General features: G+C 48.8%; 2 protein-coding genes across 2 annotated transcripts in view; both read left to right on the top strand.

The window, feature by feature from the left end:
• The window catches only part of LOC132456444 (2-oxoglutarate receptor 1-like), a 70,765-nt gene that overhangs the window by 16,865 nt on the left and 27,080 nt on the right, over window positions 1-26,820 (top strand). The gene's annotated exons all lie outside the window — the stretch shown is intronic.
• Window positions 8,521-26,743, top strand: dzip1 (DAZ interacting zinc finger protein 1). Its single transcript, XM_060050788.1, is given in 22 exon segments — window positions 8,521-8,611; window positions 9,500-9,763; window positions 9,765-9,788; window positions 9,790-9,855; window positions 9,857-9,985; window positions 9,988-10,158; window positions 12,631-12,715; window positions 13,099-13,214; window positions 14,285-14,443; window positions 15,257-15,394; window positions 15,800-15,862; window positions 16,182-16,310; window positions 19,289-19,340; window positions 19,573-19,623; window positions 20,429-20,500; window positions 21,921-22,147; window positions 22,680-22,890; window positions 23,761-23,935; window positions 24,129-24,547; window positions 24,890-25,029; window positions 25,591-25,762; window positions 26,445-26,743. Coding segments are annotated over 22 exon segments (3,003 nt in total). The 5' UTR covers window positions 8,521-8,557; the 3' UTR covers window positions 26,531-26,743.

The following is a 26,820-nucleotide window of genomic DNA, read 5'->3' as shown; positions in this document are numbered from 1 at the left end:
CCTGTTTCCCTATCTCCCCATCTCTTACATAGTCTCTCGTCCTCTCTTTCTCTCTCTTTCTCATCCTGTATCATGCATCTCTCAGGGTATGAGAGGAAGGAGAGAGAGAGTGTGTGTGTGTGTGTGTGTGTGTGGGGGGGGGGGGGGGTGAGGGTAACGGAGTTTAGAGACAGAGAGGACAAAATATGGAGAGGCACAAGTGAAAGGAGAGGGGGAGGGAATGGAGAGATGAAGAGAGGGAGAGAGGTGTTGAGTGAAAGATAAGAAATTTAGAGAGGTCCTAACTGACACTGAGAGGAGAAAGGGGGAAGGAAAAGAGGGCGGGAGAGAGAGAGAAAGTAAGAAAGGTAGAAGAGAGTGAAAAGCAGAGGAGGAGAAGATAAGGAGAGTTGAGATAGAGTTATTAAAAGCAATTGAGAGATGTGAGACAGAAGTCTCTGTGAAGAGTCTAGGCTTGAAAACTCTTCTAGAGATCTTCTGTGTACATTTCCTGCTTCCTGGAAACATATTGGTGAGTGCTAAGGCCTTTACAGGGGAGCGCTCTATATGCATTGGGTTCCCTCTTCAAATAATTTTGTTGACACCAAAAATGTCTTAATATACACCTAAACCCGACTGTCTTCATTGGCTTGGCATTCCTTTGCTCCGAATTCCTGTTATACACTTCCACTAGCACGAATGTTATAAAAAGTATATCCTTCAATAGGATAATGTTTTTGTCGTAGTAACTCAATTATTGATCGGATGCTTGATTGTTCTTGTCTGCACGACGCACTTGATAACAATGTAGATTTCAATATTTAACACACCCCTTTCTGCTATGGGATGACAATAGAACAGACTTGTTCTAATGTTGCGGGAACATCCATCCTGAGACATCTTTGCACTTAGGGATTTATTGTAGGATGCTTTGGATAACACCCATTAAACGCTATGAATTCTTTATTTATTTCGGTGCTTTTGCTAGATTTGCTATTGTTCTTTGTCGTTCGGAATCAACAGCTGTGCTGAGTATGAATATATTAATACCATTTCGAGATGCTAAACTTCAATGCTAAAGGCAGCCTAAGAGTCTTAACTGCTGGCATACACAAGACGCCCATAAGCACAGCCATCGGAATGGCTTTAGCATCTCGCTAAAGAGACCTAGCTTAATCGTGTCCTGGTTTCAATGCTAAAGTAGCCTACCACAGGACAAAGCGGAGGGACAGGGGTTAGAATTAGCTCTTGACCATTTGCGTGTTTTTCGTCACAGAAAGCCTTTCAAAGACCAGGGAAAGGCTCAAACAAGAGATGTCCAACACAAATGGGAGAGCGACTTGGCAAAAAAAAAGAAGAAGAAAATAAATAAATAATGGCTGTAGGCCTAATTCCCTGCCCACATTTGTATTGGGGTCAGCGGCTTTCCGTGAGGGGTGCTTGCGAGAGAGATTGGTCTGCACCCACTTATGTTATGTAAATCACGCTTAGGTTAAGATGTTCCTTGTGTGTGGATTTCTGATTTATGTCAGAAAAGCCGTCAGCCGCGAATGTAGCGATCGGAAGGCAAACGTTCCACTGTTTTAGATCATTGTTCCCACCCGACTGATTGGAAAGAGATTATCTTGCTTTTAGCTTAGCTCAGTGCGACCTTCTGCATGCCGGGCTCCTCTGTAGTAATTTACTAGCCAAAGCCTTGTTGAACTTGATGTCTTATCGATTCCTTTTTGGCAAAAGCATCTGGCAAACCCACCAGCCTTTTGGCCTTTAAAACTTGAATGAAACATTTCTAGGTGAATTCGAGAGGACATTTCTAAATGTCACCCTAAGTGTTCTCCGTGCACCGTTCTGACACACACATAAATTACCCAATATTTAGTTGCACTTTGAGTACAAATTATCCATAGCTTGAATCTGAAAAAATACTCAGAATTATGGTTATCATCCTGGCCGTTTTTTCAAAGTGTTTTCGTATGTGGGTTTCAGAGCTGGGATGAACGGCAATTAGTGTTTCCTAATGCGTTCTGGGCCCTGAATTGGTGTAGCATATCTTGGCGATACAATGCGAAGCAACTCTGTTGAAAACATTTCAACACTTTGGTTGGTTTGTTGTCCCGAATGACTTGGCATCGATTCAGTGAAAATATCGTAGCCTGACAGAAGCTGGAGTGAAGAGTGGAAATTATCCTCTCAACCATCACAACAAAATAACCTCTGTACGACCGTTCTCGCCGTCGGTTGCCAAGCATCTCCATTATGCCTATGGGTGAGTCTCTAGAGAAATGACTCAGGTAGCTAACGAGTTATGATGCAGGTCTCCATCACACTTTTGCAACCGGATGGTTACGGTCGCAAATAGATTGTGGAAATTGATGGAGTGTGTGCGCGTGTCTGTGTTTGAGTGTATGTCTGTGTGTGTGTGTGTGTGTGTGTGTGTGTGTGTGTGTGTGTGTGTGTGTGTGTGTGTGTGTGTGTGTGTGTGTGTGTGTGTATGTTTGTGTGTGCCAACATGTGTGTGTGTGTTTGTGTGTGTGGGCGTGTGTGTGTGTGTGTGTGTGTGTGTGTGTGCTTTCGTGGGGGCATGCGTTTGTCTGTATGTGTGTGTGTGTGTGTGTGTACATGCATGTTTGTGTGTACATGTTGTGGTATTCTGTACCACGTGTGCGGCAGGTTAAAGCACGAGACACGAAGCAGTGAGGGGTTAAGCCGTACTCGGCGTTTATTCAGTCAGGTTCTTTAGGATGCGGTGTCGCTCTCGGGTCTCCGTGAGCCTCGAGTTCTCGCGTTAACGGCGTATTCCCGAACTGTCCCTGCTCCCGCTCCGTGGCCCCTCTTATGCCGGTTCCGGGTCTTCCTCCTCCCAGCCAACGGGTGTCCCCCATCCCGCTGATTGGGGGGAAGGACAAGGTGCTCCCTGTCGCCGGCTGGTGGGTGGCGGCGGTATACCCCGTCCACCACTGTCCCTCGGACCCGTCCGGGCCGAGGTTTCAGGGGCGGGATGCCACACTCCTCCACCGCTTGCTCAAGCCTCTGGTCTCCGGGGAACCCCCCCAGGCAGGCATCCCGGCGTGACAGGGCGTCGGCGTTGGCGTGCTCCCTGCCCGGTCGGTGGTCCACCTGGAACCGGAAATTCTGGAGGGCCAGGAACCACCGTGTCACCCGGGCGTTGGTATCCTTGGCCCCGGCCATCCACTTCAGGGGGGCGTGGTCGGTGACCAAGGTGAACTCCCTCCCTAGGAGATAGTACCTTAACTTCTCGAGGCTCCACTTGATGGCCAGGGCTTCCTTCTCCACGGTAGAGTAATTACGCTCATTGGGAAGGAGCTTCCGGCTGATGAATGTGATGGGGTGTTCCTCTCCGGCCCGGATCTGGGACAAGACCCCCCCGAGTCCCACCTCCGAGGCGTCTATGTGCACTATCATGGGGCGATTAAAATCGGCTCGGAACACAGGGCCTCCCGAAGCGTCCTGAAAGCCCGGTTAGCTGCCTCCGACCAGGTGACTCGGTCTGGCAGGGCCTTTTGGGTCAGGTCGTTCATCGGGCTGGCCAGTGTGGCAAACCCGGGTATGAAACGCTGGTAGTAGCGTACTAGCCCCAAGAACGCCTTCACTTGCTTCTTGGTGCCGGGTTGAGGCCAGTCCCGTATGGAGGCTACCTTACCCTCCTGCGGCCGCACGGTTCCCCTCCCTACCTGGTACCCCAGGTACGTCGTCTCCTCCCGCCCGAGACGACATTTGGCCGGGTTGGCGGTGAGGCCCGCCTTTCACAGTTCCCCCAGCACGGCCCTAAGCTGGCGGACGTGGACACCCCAGCTTGGGCTGTAAATAATAATGTCGTCGGTATAGGCCGCCGCGTAGGCCTGGTGGGGCCTCAGGAGCTGGTCCATCATTCGTTGAAAGGTGGCCGGGGCGCCGTGTACTCCGAAAGGGAGGACGGTGTACTGATATAGTCCCCCAGGGGTGGAGAACGCTGTCTTTTCTCGGGCCGCTCGGGACAACGGTACCTGCCAGTACCCCTTTGTACCTTTGCCCCTTTGTACCCCTTTGGTACCGCGCCGGCCCCAGGCGCTCGATTCGTTTGTCAACGCGGGGCATGGGGTATGCGTCGAACTCCGACGCCTCGTTCAACCTCCTGAAGTCGTTACAAAAACGATATGTTCCGTCTGGTTTGGGCACTAGGACCACCGGGCTGCACCAGGCGCTGCGCGACTCTTCGATCACCCCGAGCTGCAGCATCCGGCGCACCTCCGTCTGTATGGCCTCCCTCCGGGCCTCCGGGATCCTGTAGGGTGGGACCCTTACCCCTACACCCGGCGCCGTCCGGATGTCGTGGTGGGTGACCGTGGTCCTCCCTGGCAGGTCGGAGAACACGTCCCTGTGCTGCATGATAACCTCATCGAGGTCGTGCTTCTGGACCGGGCAGAGGTCCTCCCCCACCGGGACCTCCGGGATCTCCCGCCGGGCCGCCAGCGCCAGGGGAGCGGGGTCGGTGGGCTTCTGCTCCCCCCCCCCTCCACTGCTTCAGGATGTTGATGTGGTAGAGTTGAGTCGGCTTCCGCCTCCCTGGCTGGCGGACTCGGTAGTTTATTCAGTCAGGTTCTTTAGGATGCGGTGTCGCTCTCGGGTCTCCGTGAGCCTCGAGTTCTCGCGTTAACGGCATATTCCCGAACTGTCCCTGCTCCCGCTCCGTGGCCCCTCTTATGCCGGTTCCGGGTCTTCCTCCTCCCAGCCGCCGGGTGTCCCCCATCCCGCTGATTGGGGGGAAGGACAAGGTGCTCCCTGTCGCCGGCTGGTGGGTGGCGGCGGTATACCCCGTCCACCACTGTCCCTCGGACCCATCCGGGCCGAGGTTTCAGGGGCGGGATGCCACAATGTGTGTGCTTGTGTATGTGTGTGTCTGTTTGCGTGTGTGCACGCTTATGTGAAAGCTTTTATGTGTGTTTGTTTGTGTTTTTGTATACAAATACCACCCAAACCCGGTCCAACACGATCGTCAAGGTAAAGGCATATTCAGGTATATTCAGGGAATACCTCTACTATATTTTTATCTGTGTTCCTTATTCGTCAGAAGAGAAGTGAACAGAGTTCGCCAGTGAAACACAGCAGTGAATGATGCTCCCCATGACCCATCCCACCCACACACACACACACACACACACACACACACACACACACACACACACACACACACACACACACACACACACACACACACACAAAGACACACACCGAGATGCCTTTTGATCCCTCCTGTTTTGAGTAACTTTCCATCCTTGAAACAGACAAGCAAGAGACGGGGGACGGGCTCTGTCGGGTCGCTGCTTGGGGGTTGGGAGGTGGGGGGGGGGAGCTCTTAAGTAAGATGACGTGATTCGGTTTATGTTTGTTTTGTTTGGCGTGTCATGCAAATCAGCCGGTTGGCATGTTAATGCATTCCTACCCCCACCCCCCCCGATTGGTGAAAGGAAACCAGAAACAACAGAACGCTAAACACAAAATCATCGCCGGCGAACGACGGTGACAGGCGTTTTCACAGAGAGCACTCAAACAAACCTTGTTGCGAGTTGACAGCAGTTCTTCTTTTTCTGCCTCTGCTCTTCGGTTGTGCAGTTTTAAAAGTTGCTCTGTGATATAATGCATTGTTTTTTGTGTGTGTGTGTGCGCGCGTGTGTGTGTGTGTGCGTGTGTGTGTGTGTGTGTGTCTGTGTCTGTGTGTCTGTGTGCGTGTGTTTACCTTATTAATATATCTATTTCCGCCGCCTACAAAGTGTTTCGAAGTGACTCTATCACTTCTAAAGTGAATTCTATTTGTAGAGATGCATTATTCTGCGAACCTGTCTCTTGTTAAAGATGATCATTACGATGATGATGACGTTGTCGCGGCTGCTGCTGATTATGATGATGAGTATGAGGATAATGAGGATGATGATGAAAAGCATTATGACTGTAGAGTCAAATATGTGCAGTTGAACAATGCGATAGAGAACATCTCACACTGTGTCTGTAGGCTATGCGTCTGATCTTTGCTTTTGTCTGAGTGTGTCTATGTGTTTTGTGCGTTTATGCTCTTGTGAATTTATGTTTTGTGTTTGTGTGTGTGTTGTGTCGTGTGTGTGTGTGTGTGTGTGTGTGTGTGTGTGTGTGTGTGTGTGTGTGTGTGTGTGTGTGTGTGTGTGTGTGTGTGTTGTGCATGCGTGCACGCATGTATGGGGTTTTGTGTGTGCGTGTGTGTGTGTCTGTGTGTGGGCTTGTGTTTTGTGAGTGTGTGTGTGTGTGTGTGCTTGTAGGTATGGTTTGTGTGTGTGTGTGTGTGTGTGTGTGTGTGTGTGTGTGTGTGTGTGTGTGTGTGTGTGTGTGTGTGTGTGTGTGTGTGTGTGTGTGTGTGTGCGTGCGTGCGTGCGTCGTGTTCTTTACTTTATTTAAATGTGCACCGCTAACGCAGGGCCATTATTTATAGTGACTTAACAGCGCCGAGAGGTGTGAGTGAGTCTCGCGGGAGCTCCCATTCGGGGAGGACACGCTAAGATCTGTAACGCATGAACTATGTACCTCTGCTCCAGCCTCCACGCAGCAGAGCACCACAGTAAGGAGCCCATAAATCAAGGGGCGCATGTAGCGAATCGGCCCGCAGGGTCCTGCTGCGTCCCCTCGGTGACACTCAGTAGCAGCCAGGCCAATATAACAAGTTGGGGTGGACCACGGCTCTTCCCAGCATGTTGTGAGTCACGTGCCAGTGTGTGTGTGTGTGTGTGTATGTGTGTGTGCGTGTGTGTGTGTGTGTGTGTGTGTGTGTGTGTGTGTGTGTGTGTGTGTGTGTGTGTGTGTGTGTGTGTGTGTGTGTGTGTGTGTGTGTGTGTGTGTGTGCGTGTGTATGCGTGCGTGTTTATGTGCGTGTGTCTGCGGTGGGCAGTCTTGGTCTACTCTAGCCAGGTATGTTGCTGCCCCCTTCTGGTAAAAATTAGGATTTACAGCCTTTTACAGCTAATTTCAAATGCAATGAATACATTCTATATTTATTACATCGCTGTAGTGGTGCACTGACTCTATAACAATAGTCAGGATATTTCAGTAGTGATGTAACAAATTACCACACGATACACAATGAATATTGGATAACGGTGAAAATATAACGTATATTTATAAATCTAAATAAATATATCTATCAATTAAACGCTAAGCATTTGAATTAGCAGGCGAGTTATGTAACATTAATTTATATAAAATATATATATTCGTTCGGTTTTAAACAAAAATTATATTTAAAAAATCATCTTTAGGCCATAAGGGGGCGCCATCTCCCTCCGACTCCAGCGGTGACTTACTTAACGTTGTTTGTAAAACATTGCTGTGCCAAGTGTCTGGATTTCCCCGGTCGCTTCATTGTGCATTCCATCGTCCTATTTGGCATTTGCATTCAACAACTTTTCCCCAAACCCCTTCCCCTTCTCTTCCCCTCTCCCTCCGATCTCCCCTCTCCGTGACTCCCCTCCCCCATCTTCTCAAGGCTGCAGGAATGTGGAAGCCTCCTACGTCATCACCTTGTTGCGTAGCGGGGTCCCGGCTCTGAAAAACTGAGCGAAAACACCCGGACCTTAGAAACCTAAATACTTTACGTTAACGGTAAGTGGTTCAAGTTTAGCGTCCCTATTCATTGGATTTCGTCGTACGTGCGAGTTGCAAAAGGGGTTCGCCCTGGGTGTGCATCTGCTTTGATGTTTTTCGTCATGAAGTTCCTCTGACCCGTTAGTTCGCCGAGCTGGAAAGAAAAATCCGGTGAGGTCATCTTCCCTGAGCATACACGGAGTTGTAAACGGGGTGTGTGTTTAAATTGCATCTTTATAAATGATAACGCTATCGGATCCAATCTTAGCCCCTGGGTGCACATATTTCAGTAACGGGACGAGGTATGAGTCAGCCTCGTCTTCTGCCCCAACGAGTCCGAGCCTGAGTGCCGCTGCAGAAGTTGAGTGAAGAAACGAAAAAAAAAATCAACACGTCGCTTGCCTCAACTTGACTTTGTCTGGGGGATTAAGAAATCCGACACCCCAGAGGGCTCACTAACTATATACAAACAACATGGCTAGTGATGAGCCATTGTCTGTGTCGCTATAGGAATCAAACTAAACTAAAGCAGTCCATTGTTAACCCGGGTTTAAATGATACATGTTTGCATTAGCGTCGTTGGGCTGCCTGCAACGCTGCGTGCTGATGTAATTGGTCTGGTCAGCTTCATGCAGCCCATTCACACCGGTGTCAGTCTGAAAATGACCCTAGACCACCTGGTCCAAGGGTTTGAAACACGGAAAGGTAACCCAGAAAAGGAGACTCCCCTCCCTGGGCGGCCAGGGGTTCAAGATGAGCTCCGACGCGCTCCTCTGCGTCTGTAGGGGATCAGTTTGTGTGCTGATAGCTGGCTGGTGTTTTGATAACATGTCTGTTCCCAGGGTCCTCCTCCACACCTCCTCCCTCCTCGTACCTCCAGTACGACGACGCGGTTTCTTGTCTCCATGGTGATGATGTCGAGGAAGCGCTTGCGCGTCGGGACTGAAAGGGGCGGGGCGACATCCACCATAGCGGTATGGTGTGTGTATCCCTGCCGACGTGTTCCTTCACGGCGAATCACCTGAAGATGGTAAGACGATGCGGACACCTACCGGGAGATTCGACAGATTTAGGTAGATGGGAGATCGATTATGTATGCATGCGGGAAGGTGGAGGTGTGTGCGGTGTTTTGGTGGGTGTGGAGTTTTGCGTTATGCATCTGAGGACAGGTGGGGAATCTAGTGGCAGTCTACACGCTTCCCCCTCTCCCTCTCTCTCTCTTCTCTCTCTCTCTTCTCTCTCTCTCTCTCTCTCTCCTTCTCTCTCTCTCTCTCTCTCTCTTACATAGTCTCTCCTCCTGTAGGTCTGTCCCTATCTGCCTCTCTTTCTCTCGTTCTAAATATATGTGTGCATTGTGTGGTGTGCTGCTGGGTGCTTACTGCTTGTATTGTTGGACTCATCTGTACTGGTTATAACGTGTATAACACATTTGCTATAAGCCTTTGAAACTGTTTCATTTTACTACATTTTCCTCCCAAAGTGAATTGGGATGCCGTGTCTGGAACACACTACTACTGCCATACTAATACGTATGATAGTAGCAGTCTCTCTCTCTCTCTCGCTCTCGCTCTCGCTCTCTTCTCTCTCCCCCTCTCCCCCCCCCTCTCTCTCTCCTCTCTCTCTCTCTCTCTCTCTCTCTCTCTCTCTCTCTCTTCTCTCCTCTCTCTCTCTCTCTCTCTCTCTCTCTCTCTCTCTCTCTCGCTCTCTCTCTCTCTCTCTCTCTCTCTCTGTGTCCTCCATCTATCTCACTCTCTCTCCGTCTCTCTCCTTGTCACCCTCACTCTCCCGGTTTCATTTTGCTACGGTTTCGTCCAAAGTTTATTGTGACGCCGTTGTCTGTACCACAGTGCTACTTATCGTGCTACTCATCACACCACCACGACTAACCCCCCTGACCTCCACCGTCTCCACCCCGCAGCCGTTCCACGACAGCGTGTACTACCCCTACCCCGAGCCCCAGGGCACCCCCTCCCCCGCGGGGGTCCGTCGCTCCTCGACTCGCCCGCCCCTCCTCCAGCACCACCTCCTCTCTGACTCCTCCTCCTCCGCCCACTCCCACCACCACCACCCCATCGCCATGACCGCCTCCGCCCTCCCGTCGGCGTCGGCGCCCGCTCCCGCTCCGCCGCACCTGCCGCCGTTCAATCCGCGAGCGGCGCGAGAGAGCGTGGACTGGCGGCGCGGTGGGCGCCCTCGACGTGGGCGCGCGTGGCCAGCGAGCTGGACCTGGACGCGCTGCAGCAGCACGTGACGGCCGTGGCCTTCTGCAGCCTGAGGAGGCGAGCGCTGCCCGCGCTGCCGGGCCGCGCTGGACCCCGCCCTCGCCCAAGCTCTTCCGCCTGGCCCAGCTCACGGTGGAGTGCTCCTGCACTGCCAGGCCAGCGCCTCGCCGAGCACCTCCGCGCGGTCCGAGGGGCGAACTGGCGGGCGGCCGGCGGCGAGCGGGAGCGGCTGGCCGGGCGCCACGCCCGCCTGGAGGAGAGGGCCCGCGCGCTGACCGGAGAGCTGAAGCAGCGGAAGAGGGTGATCCGCACCCAGCAGAGCATGCTGGCGCCGCGCTGCGTCGGGAGTCATAAGGTACTGCTGGGGGGGGGGGGGGGGGGGTCTTGGTCTCTGGTGGTGTTTCTCCCTCTGTCCTCCCTCCCTCTGTCTCTCTGTCTCCTCCATCTCCCTCTCCCTGTCTTTCCCCTCTATCTCTCTGTCTCCTTTCTCTTGTCTCTCTCACCCTCTTCCTGTCTCCCCCTTCTTTAACTCTGTCTCCTTCTTTCTCTTGTCGCTCTCTCTCTGTCTCTCTTCCTCTCTCCCTCACCCTGTTTCTCTCTGTGTCCCCTCTCTCTCTCTCTCTCTCTCTCTCTCTCTCTCTCTCTCTCTCTCTCTCTCTCTCTCTCTCTCTTTCTCTCTCTCTCTCGCTCTCTCTGTATCCTTCTTTCTCCCCTCTTCCTTCCTCTATCTCCTCCCTGCCTCTGTTTCTCTCCCTCACCCTCTCTCCCTGTCTCCCCCCTCTCTCTTTCCCTCTCTCTGTATCCCTTTCTCCCTTACTCCCTTCCTCCCTCTGTTTCTCCTTCTCTTTCCCAACCCTCCTCCCTCACCCTCTCTCTCTCCCATCCCTCCGCCCCCCTACTCTCTCTCTCTCCCTCTCTCTATCTCTCTCTCTCCCATCCCTCCGCCCCCCTTCTCTCTCTCTCTCTCTCTCTCTCTCTCTCTCTCTCTCTCTCTCTCTCTCTCTCTCTCTCTCTCTCTCTCTCTCTCTCTCTCTCTCTCTCTCTCTCTCTCTCTCTCTGTCTCTGAGGTGTTATCAATTACATTGTACATATGGAGAGCAAGCATTCTCCCCTCCCCCCCTCCTCCCCTCCCCCTCCATGCTGTCATTGTTCTGTCTTTGTTCAAACTGTCTTTGGGCTTTAAGCCTCTGTCCAAAAAAAAGTGTTTAATGTTTTATAGACCCAACCCAAGGAAATCTGCTTTCAGTTATTTTCATCAGTGTGTATGTTTAGGGGGGTAACCCTTTTCTTTGGTCTTGTTTTTATGGCCTGATAATGAATTAGGAGCAGATGGTGTAATCTGGTGGACAAAAGGGTTAGGTCTTTTCTTTTAATCCACTTAATAAGGGGGGGCACCGTAGTCCTCAAGATGTCTAATGCATTCCCCTCTACCTCTATGAACGCTGAGACCTTTTGTTGAGCTACAATACAACGATAGTATTCCCGTAATATAGTCATACTTTTACGGGTTTTACCCTTTAAAAAGCGGATTTTCGGTTAGTATATTTTCAACACAACTGCCGCTTGGCTATTTTTAGCAACTGGTCTCAGAGAACGACCTCTGCCTTGTCATCCTTCAAGTGTGTTGACCTGAACAGCCCAGTTGCCAAGGCAACGACGGTCGCGTTTTATGTTAGAGTTGTGGTTGCCGGGCAGTGGGCTAGCGTGCCGCTGTTGCGGCGGTGTTGTTTAGCCAGCTTTCACCGGCTCAATTATTGATAGAGACCGGGCCGCCCTGCGTGTGTGCTCTCTCAGGACGTTTGACTTTAGGCATTGCGTCAATTAAATATTAATGTTTGCATTTTTTCACTTTCTGCATTGTCATTTACATTTTTCTCAGTAAATCACCCATGTAAACATAGCGGGTAATTCAATTTCTTTGTACTAATTTCCATCTTATTCCAACAATTTTTAGCATGGTATGGTCTGAGCTAGCTAGACCAGGAGTTAGCATATGGTGCTTCAGGATATCAATAGCAGCGGGCTTAAAATTGAATGAAGTCACCCCTCAGTGTGAGAGGCGCTGTTTAATGCAGCGTGTGATCTTGCTTGAGTGTGTGTGTTCATGCGTGTGTCTCTGTGTGTGTGTGTGTGTGTGTGTGTGTGTGTGTGTGTGTGTGTGTTTGTCTGTGTCTGTTTGTGTGTGCGCCTATTATCTCTGTGCTGTCGGCTATGTCTTTGAGACGCGTGGAGACGCGTGCCGCAAGCAGCATATTAGCATCACTTGCGCTAGCTGTCTCCTTGGAAACACACGGCTAACCGTCCTTCAAAAGCTTGGTCTCAAGACGCTCTACTCGTAGCTTAACCACGCCTCCTCTATCCTCATTTAAGTGCAGTTGTGTAAATGACAGAAGTTTTTGTTAACTTTTCAAGGCTTAAAGAGGGATATCTAAAGTCCTAGCCCCCCCTGGCAGAAGGAATACCTCCCCTGTGGTTTCCCACTCTAGGTTTCTTGTGAAAGGTGGTGTCGATAAATGTGGGCCTGTGAAGCGATTTGACCGTTGTCCCCATAAAGACCCTTAATCATCAATGTGTTTTCCCATTTTTCTCCAATTGCTCAGTGTACTGTTACCAATGCCAATGTCTTTCTCTGTTTCTTACTCCCTCAGTATCTACCTTGTCAATCAATCAATCAATCAATTGTCTGTCTGCTTAGACTTAAAGAGAACTATCTTCTCTGTTCACTTTGTCGCCTAAAGTTTGTCTCCATAAATATCCGAATCCCTCTCCATGGCAGTAGGCCAGTGTGCTATTGCTAACGCCGCTCACACTCCTCTTCCTCCCTCAGTGTTCCCACTGTGACAAGTCCTTCCTCAACACCTCCTTCCTCCAGAACCACCTCCAGCGCCGACATCCCAACGAGTCGGAGATCCGTAAGTTGACCCCCGAACCGATTCTATGCTCCTATCACGTTTTTGTCGAAGTCATATCTTTATTAGATACAAGTGTAGTCGATTGCTCCTGTTTAGGGCTGTCTTTGATCACCTGAGTTACACTTGACTGTTATTTTCTAAGTGGTTCTGTGGGTGCCGTGGTAGAGAATCTAGGTCAGAAGCCTGGACTATTCTTTTCTTCTAAAATTAAGGTTGAAGCTTTAAGGGATGGTTTGGCTTTTTGCGCCCTCAAGTGGTTAAAATATAATTAACAGAATAACATGGCCGTACGATACAATATATGTGAGCGAATACAGTGGAGATGACTCTTTCAGAGACTTTAGGATACTTTTAATTTAAAAAATATGGTGCCGTGCCAACAGAATCGCGGCCAGACAACGAGAAGAAGTCTCAGCTGGACGTCCTGAAGGAGGAGATCAGCAGCCTGAAGGAACAGCTGGTGCAGCAGCAGCAGACCCTGCAGGCCAAGACCGATCAGGTAGGCCTGTCTGTCTGCCCCTCTCTCTGCCAGCCCCTCTGTCAGTCTGTCTGTCTGCCCCTCTGTCTGTCAGTCTGTCTTCCCCCACTGTCAGTTTGTCTGTCTGTCTGTCTGTCTGCCCCTCTGTCAGTTGGTCTGTCTGTCTGCCTGCCCCTCTGTCAGTTTGTCTGTCTGTCTGTCTGTCTGCCTGCCCCTCTGTCAGTTTGTCTGTCTGTCTGTCTGTCTGCCCCTCTGTCAGTTTGTCTGTCTGTCTGTCTGCCCCTCTGTCGGTTTTTCTGTCTGTCTCTCTGCCCCTCTGTCGGTTTGTCTGTCTGTCTGTCTGCCCCTCTGTCGGTTTTGTCTGTCTGTCTGTCTGCCCCTCTGTCGGTTTGTCTGTCTGTCTGCCCCTCTGTCGTTTTGTCTGTCTGTCTGTCTGCCCCTCTGTCGGTTTGTCTGTCTGTCTTTGGCAGATGCTTTTAACCAAAGCGAAGTCCATTTTGTCAGAAGAAACATTATATCGCTGTCGGTACAGTAAGAATTGCTTTGTTAACTCGTTCCCTGTAGTTTGTCTGTCAGACCCTCTCTTTGGACGTCACCGTTGCTTTCCTGTTCTTTGAAACGTGAATTCCGAAAAGCCTTCTAAATCAAACCAGAGATCTCCTCCGAAAGTGGAGTCCATGAAGACTAAAGGAAGGAACATCTGATAGGGAATAGAAGCGACAGTGCTCCATTTCAACCATTAAATCTTAAACCTAACCCTGCCAGGAAAGGACCTTAGTCTAACTCCACTGCATTTGGTCCTTGGCTTAATAGGCGGGGAAACCTAATTTGTGATTAAAGACGACAATGCTCCAAACGCTCTGTCTCCATCATAACCATCAAAGGAAATCACCTTGAGGAAGAACAGTGAGTCCTTCAAATGTTTTATTGCTAACAGCTGATTGTGCTTCCCTTGTGTGTGTGTGTGTGTGTGTGTGTGTGTGTGTGTGTGTGTGTGTGTGTGTGTGTGTGTGTGTGTGTGTGTGTGTGTGTGTGTGTGTGTGTGTGTGTGTGTGTGTGTGTGTGTGTGTGTCTGTCCGTCCCTCCTCCAGGAGAAGGAGCAGGAGTCTCTCCACCGGGACCTGGTGCGGGAGCTGGAGCGCTTCAAGGCGGAGGAGATGACCCGCATGGACCGCAAGATCGAGGACAGCCGCGACGGCTTCCGCCGCGAGATGGAGTTCTTCTACACCAGGAACTTCCAGGCTCGCATCGTAAGCTGAAAAGGATCCAGTACTCCCGCCGTAGCTCTTAGACATGGTCCAGTCGGTCTGGTTGTATATAGCCCAACATTTCAACAATCTCATGGCCTAACATTCAACTAGACGTATCTGAAGTCAATGCTGATCAATATCGATTTCAGTAATGTTGTAAAATCACATACTTTTCCTGATATATTTTACTAATGAATAATGCTGGCCAGGATGTAACAATCTCTTTGTTTACAAGAATCTTGCAGACAGAACCTTGTTATTTAGTTTTTATAATTCTGAAAGTCTCCTGGGCACTGGAAACTCAGCTGTGGTGACTTCCCAATGTATAGAATATTAATCAGATCAAATGTATATACCGTATCAATCTATATTCAGGTGGAAATACATAATTTGCTGCTTGATGCTTTAAAAAAATTAAATGGATCATTATGAAATGAATTATTTCTTCTGGGTTGCTTGTCAGACAAAGCAAGCAAATTAAAGACGAAGTTGGGCTCTGGTAACTCGGGGTTATGATTCATCGGTTATTCCCAAAAGTTCTTTGTCGATAAACCGGCTATGAAAATATGTACCCTACTATTTTGTTGAATCGGCTAAATATATATAAAAAACGCAAGCAGTGGTAAGAAATGGCCAAAATAGGAAAATAAGGACACTGCCAAAGACGGCACCATCTGTTTTTCTGGAGGAGATAAAAGTCTTCTCGTTTCTTGTTTGATATCAGGACACAGGATCGAACCAGTGTGCACCCATTAAAACCGCGCTAACCCCTCTTTTTCCTCGCCCTTTGACCTCGCTGACCCCACCCTGTAGGAGCAAGAGCACAGCCAGATGTCGCGGCGCGAGACGGCCAGCAGCCCCGTGCAGCGCCCCCCCGAGCGGGAGCAGGACGCCCACGCCGACGCCCAGGCGCACGCCATGCAGCGGCTGGAGCAGCAGCTCAGGAAACAGGTGCTGCCCTATTGTTTACATGGTTACGCGGCGACCGTAACCTCTAAGAGCGGCAGCTCAGCCTGGCGTCGGATGTGCTGTCCCCTACTCGCCGGGATCTTAGACAGAGATTCGCAGCTCTTTGATTTTTGGAACTAAAGCGTTTTGTGCGTGTGTGACAAAGTGTCAAACATGTGTCGTATGGATAAAGGCAGAACAAAAATCGGACAAGCAATAGTTATTATTCTGTTATTGTTTGAGAGAATAAGTGTTGAAACAGAACTTTGAAATAGAATGGGTAATCAATGATGCAAATCGTAAAGAATACTAATGGTAATAGTATTGGTATCGTAAACAGCAACAACTTCTTATTTGCTATGTTTTCAGTATGACTAGATGATTGACATTGTGTCCCCCACCCCCCAGGATAAAAAGTGGGAATCCAGACTGCAGGAGATCAAAGGCCAACACGAGTCAGAGAAGAACCAGGTAACACTCACTCACTCAATCACCTACACTCACTCACTCAATCACCTACACTCACTCACTCAATCACCTACACTCACTCACTCCATCACCTACACTCACTAACTCACTCAATCCCCTACACTCACTCACTCACTCACTCACCCAATCACCTGCAATGTCATTCACTCACCCATACTTTGACTAAATGACTCCCAATCACCCACACTTCACTCACACTCACTCCCTCCCTCACTCAACGACTCACTTGCAAACTAACTCCCACTCCCACTCACTCCAACTCTCACTCCCTTCCTCACTCTTTCACCCGTTCACCTGGCAGCTGCTGAGTGAGCTGAGCAGGATGCAGTCGTCGGTGGGGGAGCAGCAGAGCCGGGGTCAGAGGTCACTGGAGGAGATGGAGAGGAGGCTGCAGGAGAGAGACCGCACCATCACCTCTCAGAGAGAGCAGGTCTGTACACACACACACACACACACACACACACGCACACACACACACACACACACACACACACACACACACACACACACACACACACACACACACACACACACACACACACACACACACACACACACACACACACACACACACACACACACCCGAAAGAAAAAAAAAAGTTTAAATTAAGTGACGATCCACCCATGTCGCGTCTCATTGCAGCGCCTTCCTTTTAGGCCACTAAGCAAACGTCTCGTAGATGAGACTGCGCCTGGGTTATTTTGGTTTCGATATTGGTTATATTTTAAAACAGCCCATTATTGTAGCCTACCACTCGTGGAATATAGCCTGGCTAACACCATACCTCAAGTCCTCAATCTACATTGAGATGAGGTCTGGGAACCACACATTCATTTTCTCGTATTTGAGGCGTGGTTACGATTGCCCGGAGCCGTTTATTGGGCGCTACGAATGTCTGTACGAGTCTGTACGTAGCTCATAGCCAATCAAAGCCTGTTAGTAGCAGGGTAAAGACATCCTTCTTGGTAATGAAAGAGTTTAACGCCGAGTTTATCTAAGGCTGCATCGAAAGGTAATGCGTCTGCTGCCATTTTGGATCCGTAAACTACAAGCTTCGGTGTGTCACAATGACGTCGTCATCATCTTGCCGTCCCTCTCTGTTCTGTGATTGGTTCCCAATCTCAGGCAAAAATTGGATCCATGGAATCCAGGCTGCCTAGCAGCACAAAATGAAATCGCACGCAAGGCAGCATGGGTATACCCAGGCTACGTGGAATAAGGAATTTAAAAGAGATTATGGAGTGATTTGACTCAGAAGTGACATTCGGCAATTGCCGCATGAGATGTTCAGAACAAATTCAACTTCTAGTTCAATAACATCCACAGTTAAGAAACGATTGTCGGAAAAAACTAGAAGACGGCAAGAAGGCAAGTTTTGGGGTTATGTACAATTAAAAATATGAACATGCATGTTGCACTGTTGTGCAGTGGACTTGCAGCGAATTTTGGAATTAGTAGGCTCGAGTCTGCGTTTCTTTGATATCTAGGCTTTCTTTTTCTTCGCAAAAAACATTAGCCTGTATAGTAGGCTTAATGCAAGAAGTGACATTGTGGTTTTGAAGTGGTTTTGAAAATGGTTGAAAATGGTTCAAGAACGTTGGTGCAGACGGATGACGGACGGACGATGAGTTTGTGATGCGGTTGTGGATAAAATAATAGCCCATCCACCACGCATCTCTAGTGTACACACACTCACACACATACACACACACACACACACACACACACACACACACACACACACACACACACACACACACACACACACACACACACACACACACACACACACACACACACACCATCACCTCAGAGAGAGCAGGTGTGCACACATACACACACAAACACACATAAGCAGATACACTTACACACAAACACACGCACACACATACACATACACACAGACACACACAAACACACACTCACACATACACACACACATGCAACACACCTCATCACCTCTCAGAGCTCTATCCACACACTCCCACACTGGACACTCTCCTCTGTGTGCACTGGTCAGGAAGCGAGCTGGTGTTCCGGGTCTTGTTCAGGATATCCTGTATTTGGACTCGCTGGCTGAGATTTCCCGTGTTATCCTACAGCAACACTCATTCATAATACGCTCTCCTCTATCAGACAAGCACGTTCAGATGCAACAGATGTAACAAAGGACTTGTGTAAGGATGAAATATAATAAGAATAAACCACAACATACAGTATATTATTTCTAATAATAATGCAACCTGTAAGGGTTAATCCTGCCGATTTTATCGACTCAATCAGCTGTAACTAAAGTCTTCTTCGTAGTGCATTGAGCGTATTGTTTTAGCGTTGTCAAGGAAACATGGTTGATAGATGTATTTCACCATAGTTCTTAATGTTGGATTTGTAGTGCATTGTTACAGTTAAAGGTAGGGCCCGACCGATATTGATTTTTGAGTGCCGATGCCGATTATTTTCAGAGAAAAATTACGATTACGATTTAACCGGCCGATTAAAAAAAAAAAAAAAAAAAAAAAAAAAACATAAAACGTAGTTTTTGATACCTTAAATATACTTTAAACACTTTTGACGAATATGTGAATTGAATGCAGAACCTTTGAGTGTTTTAGAATACATTTACAGTCAAAAATGAGTAATGTAAAATGTAAAATAAATAACTAACTCCCAATGTGCTGCGCTCGTGAGCAGTGACTAACACGTGCGTGCTGAGCAGTATGGTCTCACCGTTAGAGTCTACAGTATAACAAATTAACATGGCCTGGGACCTAAAGAAAAACAGGCACAACATGCTCAAACAACGCGTCTTGTGTACATTGGTGAGGTGAGCGCGCAGCTGCCTGAGCGAGCGTGCTTTCATGTTGTACGGTGAAATTCAATCTCCTCTTTTTTACTCCAGCTAAAGTTGTTAGTTAGCAAGGCGAGTAGGAGCGCAATCTGCAGGATACTAATCGCAATAACATTTATAAAAAAAAATAAAATAAAAAAAAAACGGTTGTAATCGGCGTCTTTTTGGCCGATGCCGATTATTTTCAAAAAGGCTATAATCGGCCGATTAAATCGGCAGGCCGATAAATCGGTCGGGCCCTAGTTAAAGGTCCCTTGATCGAAAATTACTCACAGCCTTGGAACGTTATTGACTAGTAATGGAACTGCCATCAAATGTAAATGCATTCTGAAGCCTTGCCTCTGGTCTTTTTTGTCTTAGGTTGCAGCTCGGTGGCAGGTTGAACGAATCGGTTTAGTTCGGTTACCAGCTTGTCCTAAAAGCGCAATAAAGCCTAAATAACATGCGTGTGTGGATAGTATAGTCCAATATACCGGGCCCCTTTAGAGCTGTTCCCTAAGCAACAACCCTGGGTGTTTCTAACCAATTACGGCCATCCTCTCATTTTCTTCTTCTGCAGATTAGGAACATATCCTCCCAACAGCCGGTCACCAAGATAGTGGAGGTACCAGGTAAGGACCCTCCATCATGTGTTGAAATGACTCCCATCTTGTGTTGAGACGAGTCCATCATGTATCTGGATGATGACTCCATCATCTATTAAGATCACTCCATAAGTTATTTAGATGCATATGGCAGCTGTATCGACGGTGACAGTACACTCATCCCCTCTCTCTCCCTCTCTCTCTCTCTCTCTCTCTCTCTCTCTCTCTCTCTCTCTCTCTTTCTCTCTCTTTGTATTAGTCATCGTCACGGCGACCCCACCAGAACCGAGACACAAGCGAATTGTCCGCGGTAAGTCAAAAGGAAAACACTGAAATTCATCAGACAAAATGTTAGCTTTTGCGCTACGCTAACCCAACTGCGACGTCTCCTAACACCCTGTGATTGGTTAAGAAGGAGCTTGGATGCGGGAGGATGAGGATGCAATGTACAAAAACGGAAAGAGAACCGCACCAAAAAACGCGCACCCCTTCTCCTCCTCCCCCTTCCCTTCTCCTCTTCCTCCTCCCCTTCTCCTTCATCCTCCTCCCCCCTCTCCTTCTCCTCCTCCTCCTCCCCTTCTCCTCTTCCTCCTCCCCTTCTCCTTCATCCTCCTCCCCCCTCTCCTTCTCCTTCTCCTCCTCCCACTTTTCTCCCCCTTCTCCTCTTCCCACTTTTCTTATCCTCTCCCCTTCTCCTCCTCCCACTTTCCCTCCCCCAATTCCTCCTTCACCCCCTTCTCCTCCTCCTCCCTTCTCCTACTCCACCGTTCTCCTCCTCCTCACCCCTCCTTCTCCTCCTCACCCCAACTCCTCCTCCTCACCCCTCCTTCTCCTCCTCCCCAACTCCTCCTCCTCACCCCTCCTTCTCCTCCTCCCCAACCTCTCCTCCTCACCCCTCCTTCTCCTCCTCACCCCAACTCCTCCTCCTCACCCCTCCTTCTCCTCCCCAACTCCTCCTCCTCACCCCTCCTTCTCCTCCTCACCCCAACTCCTCCTCCTCACCCCTCCTTCTCCTCCTCCCCAACTTCTCCTCCTCACCCCTCCTTCTCCTCCTCCCCAACTTCTCCTTGTCCCCTGAAACATTTTTGTGATCCCGTTCGGGGCCGTCCAATCAGAGGAGGCCGCGCCCCCGGCTCCTCCGTGCCATTCCCTGGATCCGATACAGGAGATGTCGGAGGAGGACAGAGGTAAAGCGTGCGCGAGGTTGCTCCGCCTCCTCCACCTCCTCCTCCATGTGCACGTTCTCTTCTGCATGGTCAGTTCACTGTTTCATCCAGTCTCCGATTGCTCAGGTTCTGGGGTCTCCCCCCTCCCCCCCCCCCTGTGTGTCAGAGTATACTCAGAGACATGCCATCTTCATATCCACCCCCACCCCACCCAACAGCCATCCTGTTTGGGTGTGAAAAACAGGCGGGGTGGTTGGTGGAGCATCATGTATGTTGATGCTTCTCGGTGTCTGTGATCCTCACGTCGGCTCTCGCTATTTCATTCGGGGCCGGCAGTTGCTCAGCAGGTAGAGCAGCTTGGCTGGTAACCGCAAGGTTCCTAGTTCGATCCCCGGATCCTCCTGGAGTGTCGCGGTGTCCTTGAGCAAGGCACTTCACCCTAACTGCCCCTGACGAGCTGCCTGTCGCCCTGCATGGCTGACGCTACCGTCGGTGCGTGAATGGGTGCATGAATTGGTGAATGTCAGGCAATATTGTAAAGCGCTTTGGATAAAAACGCTATATAAATGCAGTCATAATTGCATTTACCATTTATGTCCATTCATGCGGTGAAAGACTCGTCACCTGGTGCCGTTTTGTTCTTCGTGTCTCGCCTCTGCCACCCTCCAACCACCAAACCTCCCTCCCTCCCTCCCTCCCTCCCTCCCTCCCTCCCTCCCTCCCTCCCTCCACATCCTCATCCACATATGGTCAGCTATGGACGTCCACACAGCTTTCTGTGCAATATGGAACTGTTGCGGATTGCGCGTGCATATTTTGTCATGGTGATCTCATTCTGTGCTCATCGTCACAGTGTGTTTGTACGTGTGTGTGTGTGTGTGTGTGTGCGATCAGACACCCATCGTGCCAACCCAGATGAACACATGATGTACGCATTCACGGGCCCCTATTTTACCTTTGGGTGTTAGGGTGACTCACCCTTCCAAAGTCCATCCTCTCTCCACGGGTGACATCAAACATGGATGCCTACCAGCCTACCGAGTGGACTGTGCCAACTGGTTGGCCGGTAAACTGCAATGGCTTGTCAAGGGCTTATCAATATCATACCCATTAATAATAATAATAATAATAATAATAATAAGAAGAAGTAGAACGTCTTTAAAGGTGCCATATTATACCACCAGGTGTGACCAGTGAGTGTGATTAGCCGTTACAAGCCGTTTAGACAATCGACCTCTTCTGACATCACAAGTGGGCGTGACCACCTAGATGTGTGTTGGATAGATCTTGTCACCTTTGACAAATGAATTGGCACACCGGTTAAGAGCAGGCACCCATTAGTGTACTCATTTGTGAATTGCTTCCCTAATTAGATAACTGGGATGGCGGATGGATGAGTCATTGTGCCGTGGTGTCCCTTTGTTTCTGTCGTTGTTCCCAGACTCCAGCAGCGTCTCGGAGAAGAGGCGCCCCCCGGTGGTGTCGGCGGAGAGCAGGAGACCCGAGGCGGCGGCGGCGGCGACTCCGGCGACTCCGGCTCCGGCTCCGGAGCGGCGGGAGAGGCTGACGCCGGCCGCCCTGCGGAGGAACCCCAGCCTCAGGAGAGAGCTGCGGCCCGCACTGGAGCTCGCCCTGGCCGAGAAGCTGGAGGACCTGGGGCTCCGGCCGGTATGCTATGCTCAGCTACGCTCATCAGAACACCTGTGTTTGTGTAATGTTTTCGTCATGATGTTTTTAAGAGACCCGCAGCAAATTTGGGATGCAGGTCATTTAAGGGCCGTAGCGGTCTGGAAGGTCGAACAGTGGGAACCGTCTCTCCTCGATTGATCAAACAGTGGTTCCAACTCGCAAGCCTTAGCTACAAGTAGCGTTGGATTTGGCTTAAAATCTTAAGATTTAAAATGAATTTGAAAAAAAGATTGTTGAAGTGATTGTACACTTCTAGCTATAAACCTCAATGTGGTACGCTACATGCTACCTAGATGTTGCTAAAACTAGGCTAAGGTTAAAGGCTGCCCACATACTGTTTGTTAGTTCTGTTACTGTTTGTTAATGTAATCAAAAACTTCATGAAGGACAATCAATGGTCATAACAATGGCGCCAACATCGCAGACCTTTTGATCGTCATTGTCACACAGTTTACCGTCAAACAAAGAAAAGTAATTTATTGTGTGTGGGTGTCCTTTGTTTCCTCTCCAGGGGCAGAGTGGTCTGAAGAGCAAGGAGCTGAGCGGCATCCTGTCCCAGGTGGTCTCGGCGCGGGAGAGCGCGGCCCGCGAGGTGCCGCAGTACTGGCGCCACCGCGAGGAGGTGGTCCGCGATCTGGAACAGAGGCTTCAGGACCGGCGCCGGGGCAGCGAGCCCGCCGCCAATGGCTCGCTGCGGGCCAAGGCCAGGGCCGCCGCTCAAGGTACGGGGACTGATGATGGAGTCATGAGGGACCCCTGTTAGAGGTGCCATAATCTATGTATATCTGTCCCTTTGAAAACATAAAGGGTTAAGGTTGCTTAACCCTGAAGTCATAGTGATCTGCAAACGACTACTCTTTCATTGGCATTGGGATTAAACATGACATAGCATACCCCCAGGTGTGAGTGTGATTAGCCGTCACAAGTCGTTTTGAAAATCTGCCTCTTCTGACATCACAAGTGGGCGTGGACACCTAGATGTGTGCCTGATAGATGAGCAACGTTTGCTTCAGTCCACTAGGTAGGCTTGACGAGCGATCTATCCGTCATACATCTAAGTGGAAACGCCCACTTGTGATGCAAGAAGAGGCAGATTTTCAAAATGGCTTGTAACAGCTAATCACACTCCAACCCTGGTGGTATAATATGTCATCTTTAATATCATGTGCGGATCTGAAAACTATGTGGAAAAAAGGGATTTTGGAGTCACGAGCAAAGGTTTGGAGCTGCTGCGCTAACCAAATGTAAAATAAAAACAATTGACTTCTTGGCTTTCAAACTTCCAAGACAGCCTACATAGTTCAATACCAGTTATCAAACAGTACTTAGACACTTCAGGTGAGTTAGTCCCCGCTAATGAGTTAAACAAATAAGCCAACTGTGTCTAGCCAAGTCCTTAAGCGCTTTTTAGAAAGGAATGCGGTAATTTGTTGTGATCACACTGAACACACTCTTTTATGAAGCTCTATCTTAGACTAACACTAATTTATTTTCTTTAACGACCTAGCAAAGCTCCACTGACTCACTGCTGATCCACAACATGGTACTTACTTTGTGTGTGTGTGTTTGTGTGTGTGTGTTTGTGTGTCCAGCAAGTCAAAACAGACCTCGGTCCAGTAGCCTCCCCTCCAGGGTGACTCAGGTGATGTCTGGACCTCCGGCAAAACAGGCCAAGACCCCCCAGCCAACACCCAGGACCAGTACTGTCGACCCACCGAAGACCTTGACCAGCAGAGCCAGGAACCCGGCCAAGGCTGCCGTACCCAAGTATGGAAAACGACAACAGTAGTGGTCGCACTGTCGTCTACGTTAAAACACGAGATTCACTGGGACGTGGCTTTGCATGGGAATTCTCATAATAAGCAGCGGAAGTAACATGATGAATCTAGCAATTATGCTAACCGTGCTAATGCTAGCAGTGCTAATCGCACTGAAGCTAATCATGCGTCTCGACTCTCAGCTTCAGGACACCTCCTTTCAGCTCAGACGAAGACTCAGAGGAGGAAGAGGACAGTGAGGATGACGACGAGGAAGAGGACGAGGAGGATCTAAGAAGGATGCGCGGGCGCTCTCAGGACCCTAGGGGCCGGTCCCCGCAAGCCTCCAGACCTCAGCGGGCCCCCGTTGTGCTCCAGAACACAGCCGGCAGACCCAGCCCGGTCGCACGGCAGCAGACTCCAGCGCGGCCCGCACTCGCCTCCACGCCCAATCAGCAACGGGCACCAGCCGGGAACGTCGTGAAGGCGGCGGCCTTTAAGGCTCCGGACAGCGATGACGACGACTGGTCGGAGGTTAGCGAGCTGCAAGAGATCGACCCCAAGCGGCTACAGTCTTACGAGGACCGGAACGGCAGTGCGGACAAGAGACCCGCGGTGAAACGTGAGTGCTGAAAGTCTTGTGTACCATTGGATAATATTTGTTTTTGGCTCACATTAGGTCGATTATATGCAAGTTCATGATTCGTGACAAAGGTATGTGAACACAAAACTATCACTTCAATATCATAGCTTCCCTATTTTATTTTTGTTTTAATTAAGGGACAATAACGATCAGAATTATTGACGAGGTTAATAAAAATCCTGATCCTGAAACTGCAAAAAAAATATTTTAAATGTGCTTCAGTTTTTTCTTAGCTAATAAAAGAAAATCCATTGACGTGAACCATCGAAAAAATAAAATCATGCTTAACCTGATTAGCTCGGTTCACTTTCAACCAATCAGAGGCCACGGTGCGGGAGTTGGCTGTGAAAGTGGAGAACAAGCTGGCGGAGAGAGGCGGGCGACGGCCAGCAGGGGGCGTGAACGTCGCACCGAAGAGTACAAAGGAAACAGAGGAGGAGGATGTAGTTCAGGAGCTACTGGTGAGGGCCCCTTTTCTTCTCCGGACCAGTGGTTGCAAGACGCTGTGCCTTTCATAATAACACACTTGTATGTTTGTATAGCGATATCTAGACACTCAACAAAACTTTACAATGGGGTTAAAATGTTGGAGTAGAGAATAAATAAAGACTCTAAAGAGCAATTTGCTATATAGTTATATTTGTATTACTTTATATATAATTTTTTTATCAATTATTCCACACAATGCAAGTTCTTGTTCAATTAAAAAATAATTTTTTGACAAATATCTTTGGTGACGATTGCACTCGTTACTGCAAGTCAACTGATCTGTAACTCACATTTCTCTGGAATGTATTCCTTGCTGACACACATACTGTTATACTTCATGCTTCAACATCGACACTTGAAGTATGTATGAAGTACGTTTTAATATGGACAAATATGTACCTCATACTGTCGTCCATATTTTGCAACGCCCAGCACAAACTGTACAGCTCTTTTATTTTAAAGCAGACCTACTGTACATTCTTTAGATATTTTTCATATTGAGTTCTTCTGCTAAATATCTATTTTATTTTTAGTACACAGATCTAGAGGAGAGCAGTGATTGGGCGGTGTCGTCCCTGGAGGAGCCGGGTCACATCCTGGCTCTCCCCAAGTCGGGCCCCAAGGGGCCCCCACCGACCAGGAAGAGTCTGGACTCGTCCAGCACTAGCGTCTGGGGAACCTCCACGGGCAAGGGACAGAAATCCGGTAAGGGGCCACACCACAATTTGTCATGAAATATTGTGAACATGTTTAAATACTTCTGGATTTGTATTGCCTCGCTGTACTTTTATTTATTTTAGTTAAACCTATGTATGTTTTCCATTAGCCTCTAGTGGCTTGAGATGTAGCTACAGTTATAGCTTTATAATTGATATGAAGCAATTACCCAGAATAAAATCGATTTATAGCAAAATAATCCCTGGATGGATTGACACGTGACAGTTGTGATTTATACCTAGAGAAACATTCTATGTTTTAATGGAGTAAACAGCTGCAGAAGAAAAAAATTACATAGTTAGACTAGACTTAAAGACTTGCTTTATTATCATTCAATAAACACACCATCAGTGCACATATTAAAGGCCCTTCGTTACCTTGGCTCACGGTGGAGTGGACACATAAATATATATAACATTCAAATATTCACAGAACATAAAGTGCTGGTATGACTTAAACAGGTTAAATTGACTAAGTGTATTAAAAGGATAATGATAAACGAATCAAGTGACAAAGTGATATTGCACTCAAAGGTAGAAGTTATAGTCCAGTGAGGATCCCATGGAGGGTGGGGGGTGTTACAGTCCATAGATGGGGGTTTATTTATTATATTATCTATGAATTAACAGATTCCCTCGTAGCTCATTCGTTTTGGTCGTGTGTTTCTCAGGAGTGACGGACACCGCGGGGGCCGGCAGCACGCTGAAGAGCAGCCTGATCTCACTCAGCGACTTCAGCGACTCAGAAGACATTTAGCATTGCACACCCTACTGTTCTGACCCCACATGAACCCTGGAATGTCTTTGATGACCCCTTTCTATATGATTTATGAGATTATTTTACCCTATAGGTACTGCTTTTATAGTGTCCGATTTATATGTGACAGAATCTTTTTTGTAGATTTTTGTTGATGATTTTCTCCTTTATACATTCATACAAGCAATAAATTGGGCTGTTTGTTCCATTAAATATTTCCATTCTGTACATTGAATGTTCAAAAACAACAAAAAATAATGTAAAAGAACGACATGAGACGTTTAGGGAGA

The sequence above is a fragment of the Gadus macrocephalus genome, chromosome 4 (assembly GCF_031168955.1).
Source record: "Gadus macrocephalus chromosome 4, ASM3116895v1".
NCBI classification, from domain to species: Eukaryota; Metazoa; Chordata; class Actinopteri; order Gadiformes; family Gadidae; genus Gadus; species Gadus macrocephalus.
Note: the sequence above shows the minus strand (reverse complement) of the source record. Positions and strands in the feature narration are given on the sequence as shown.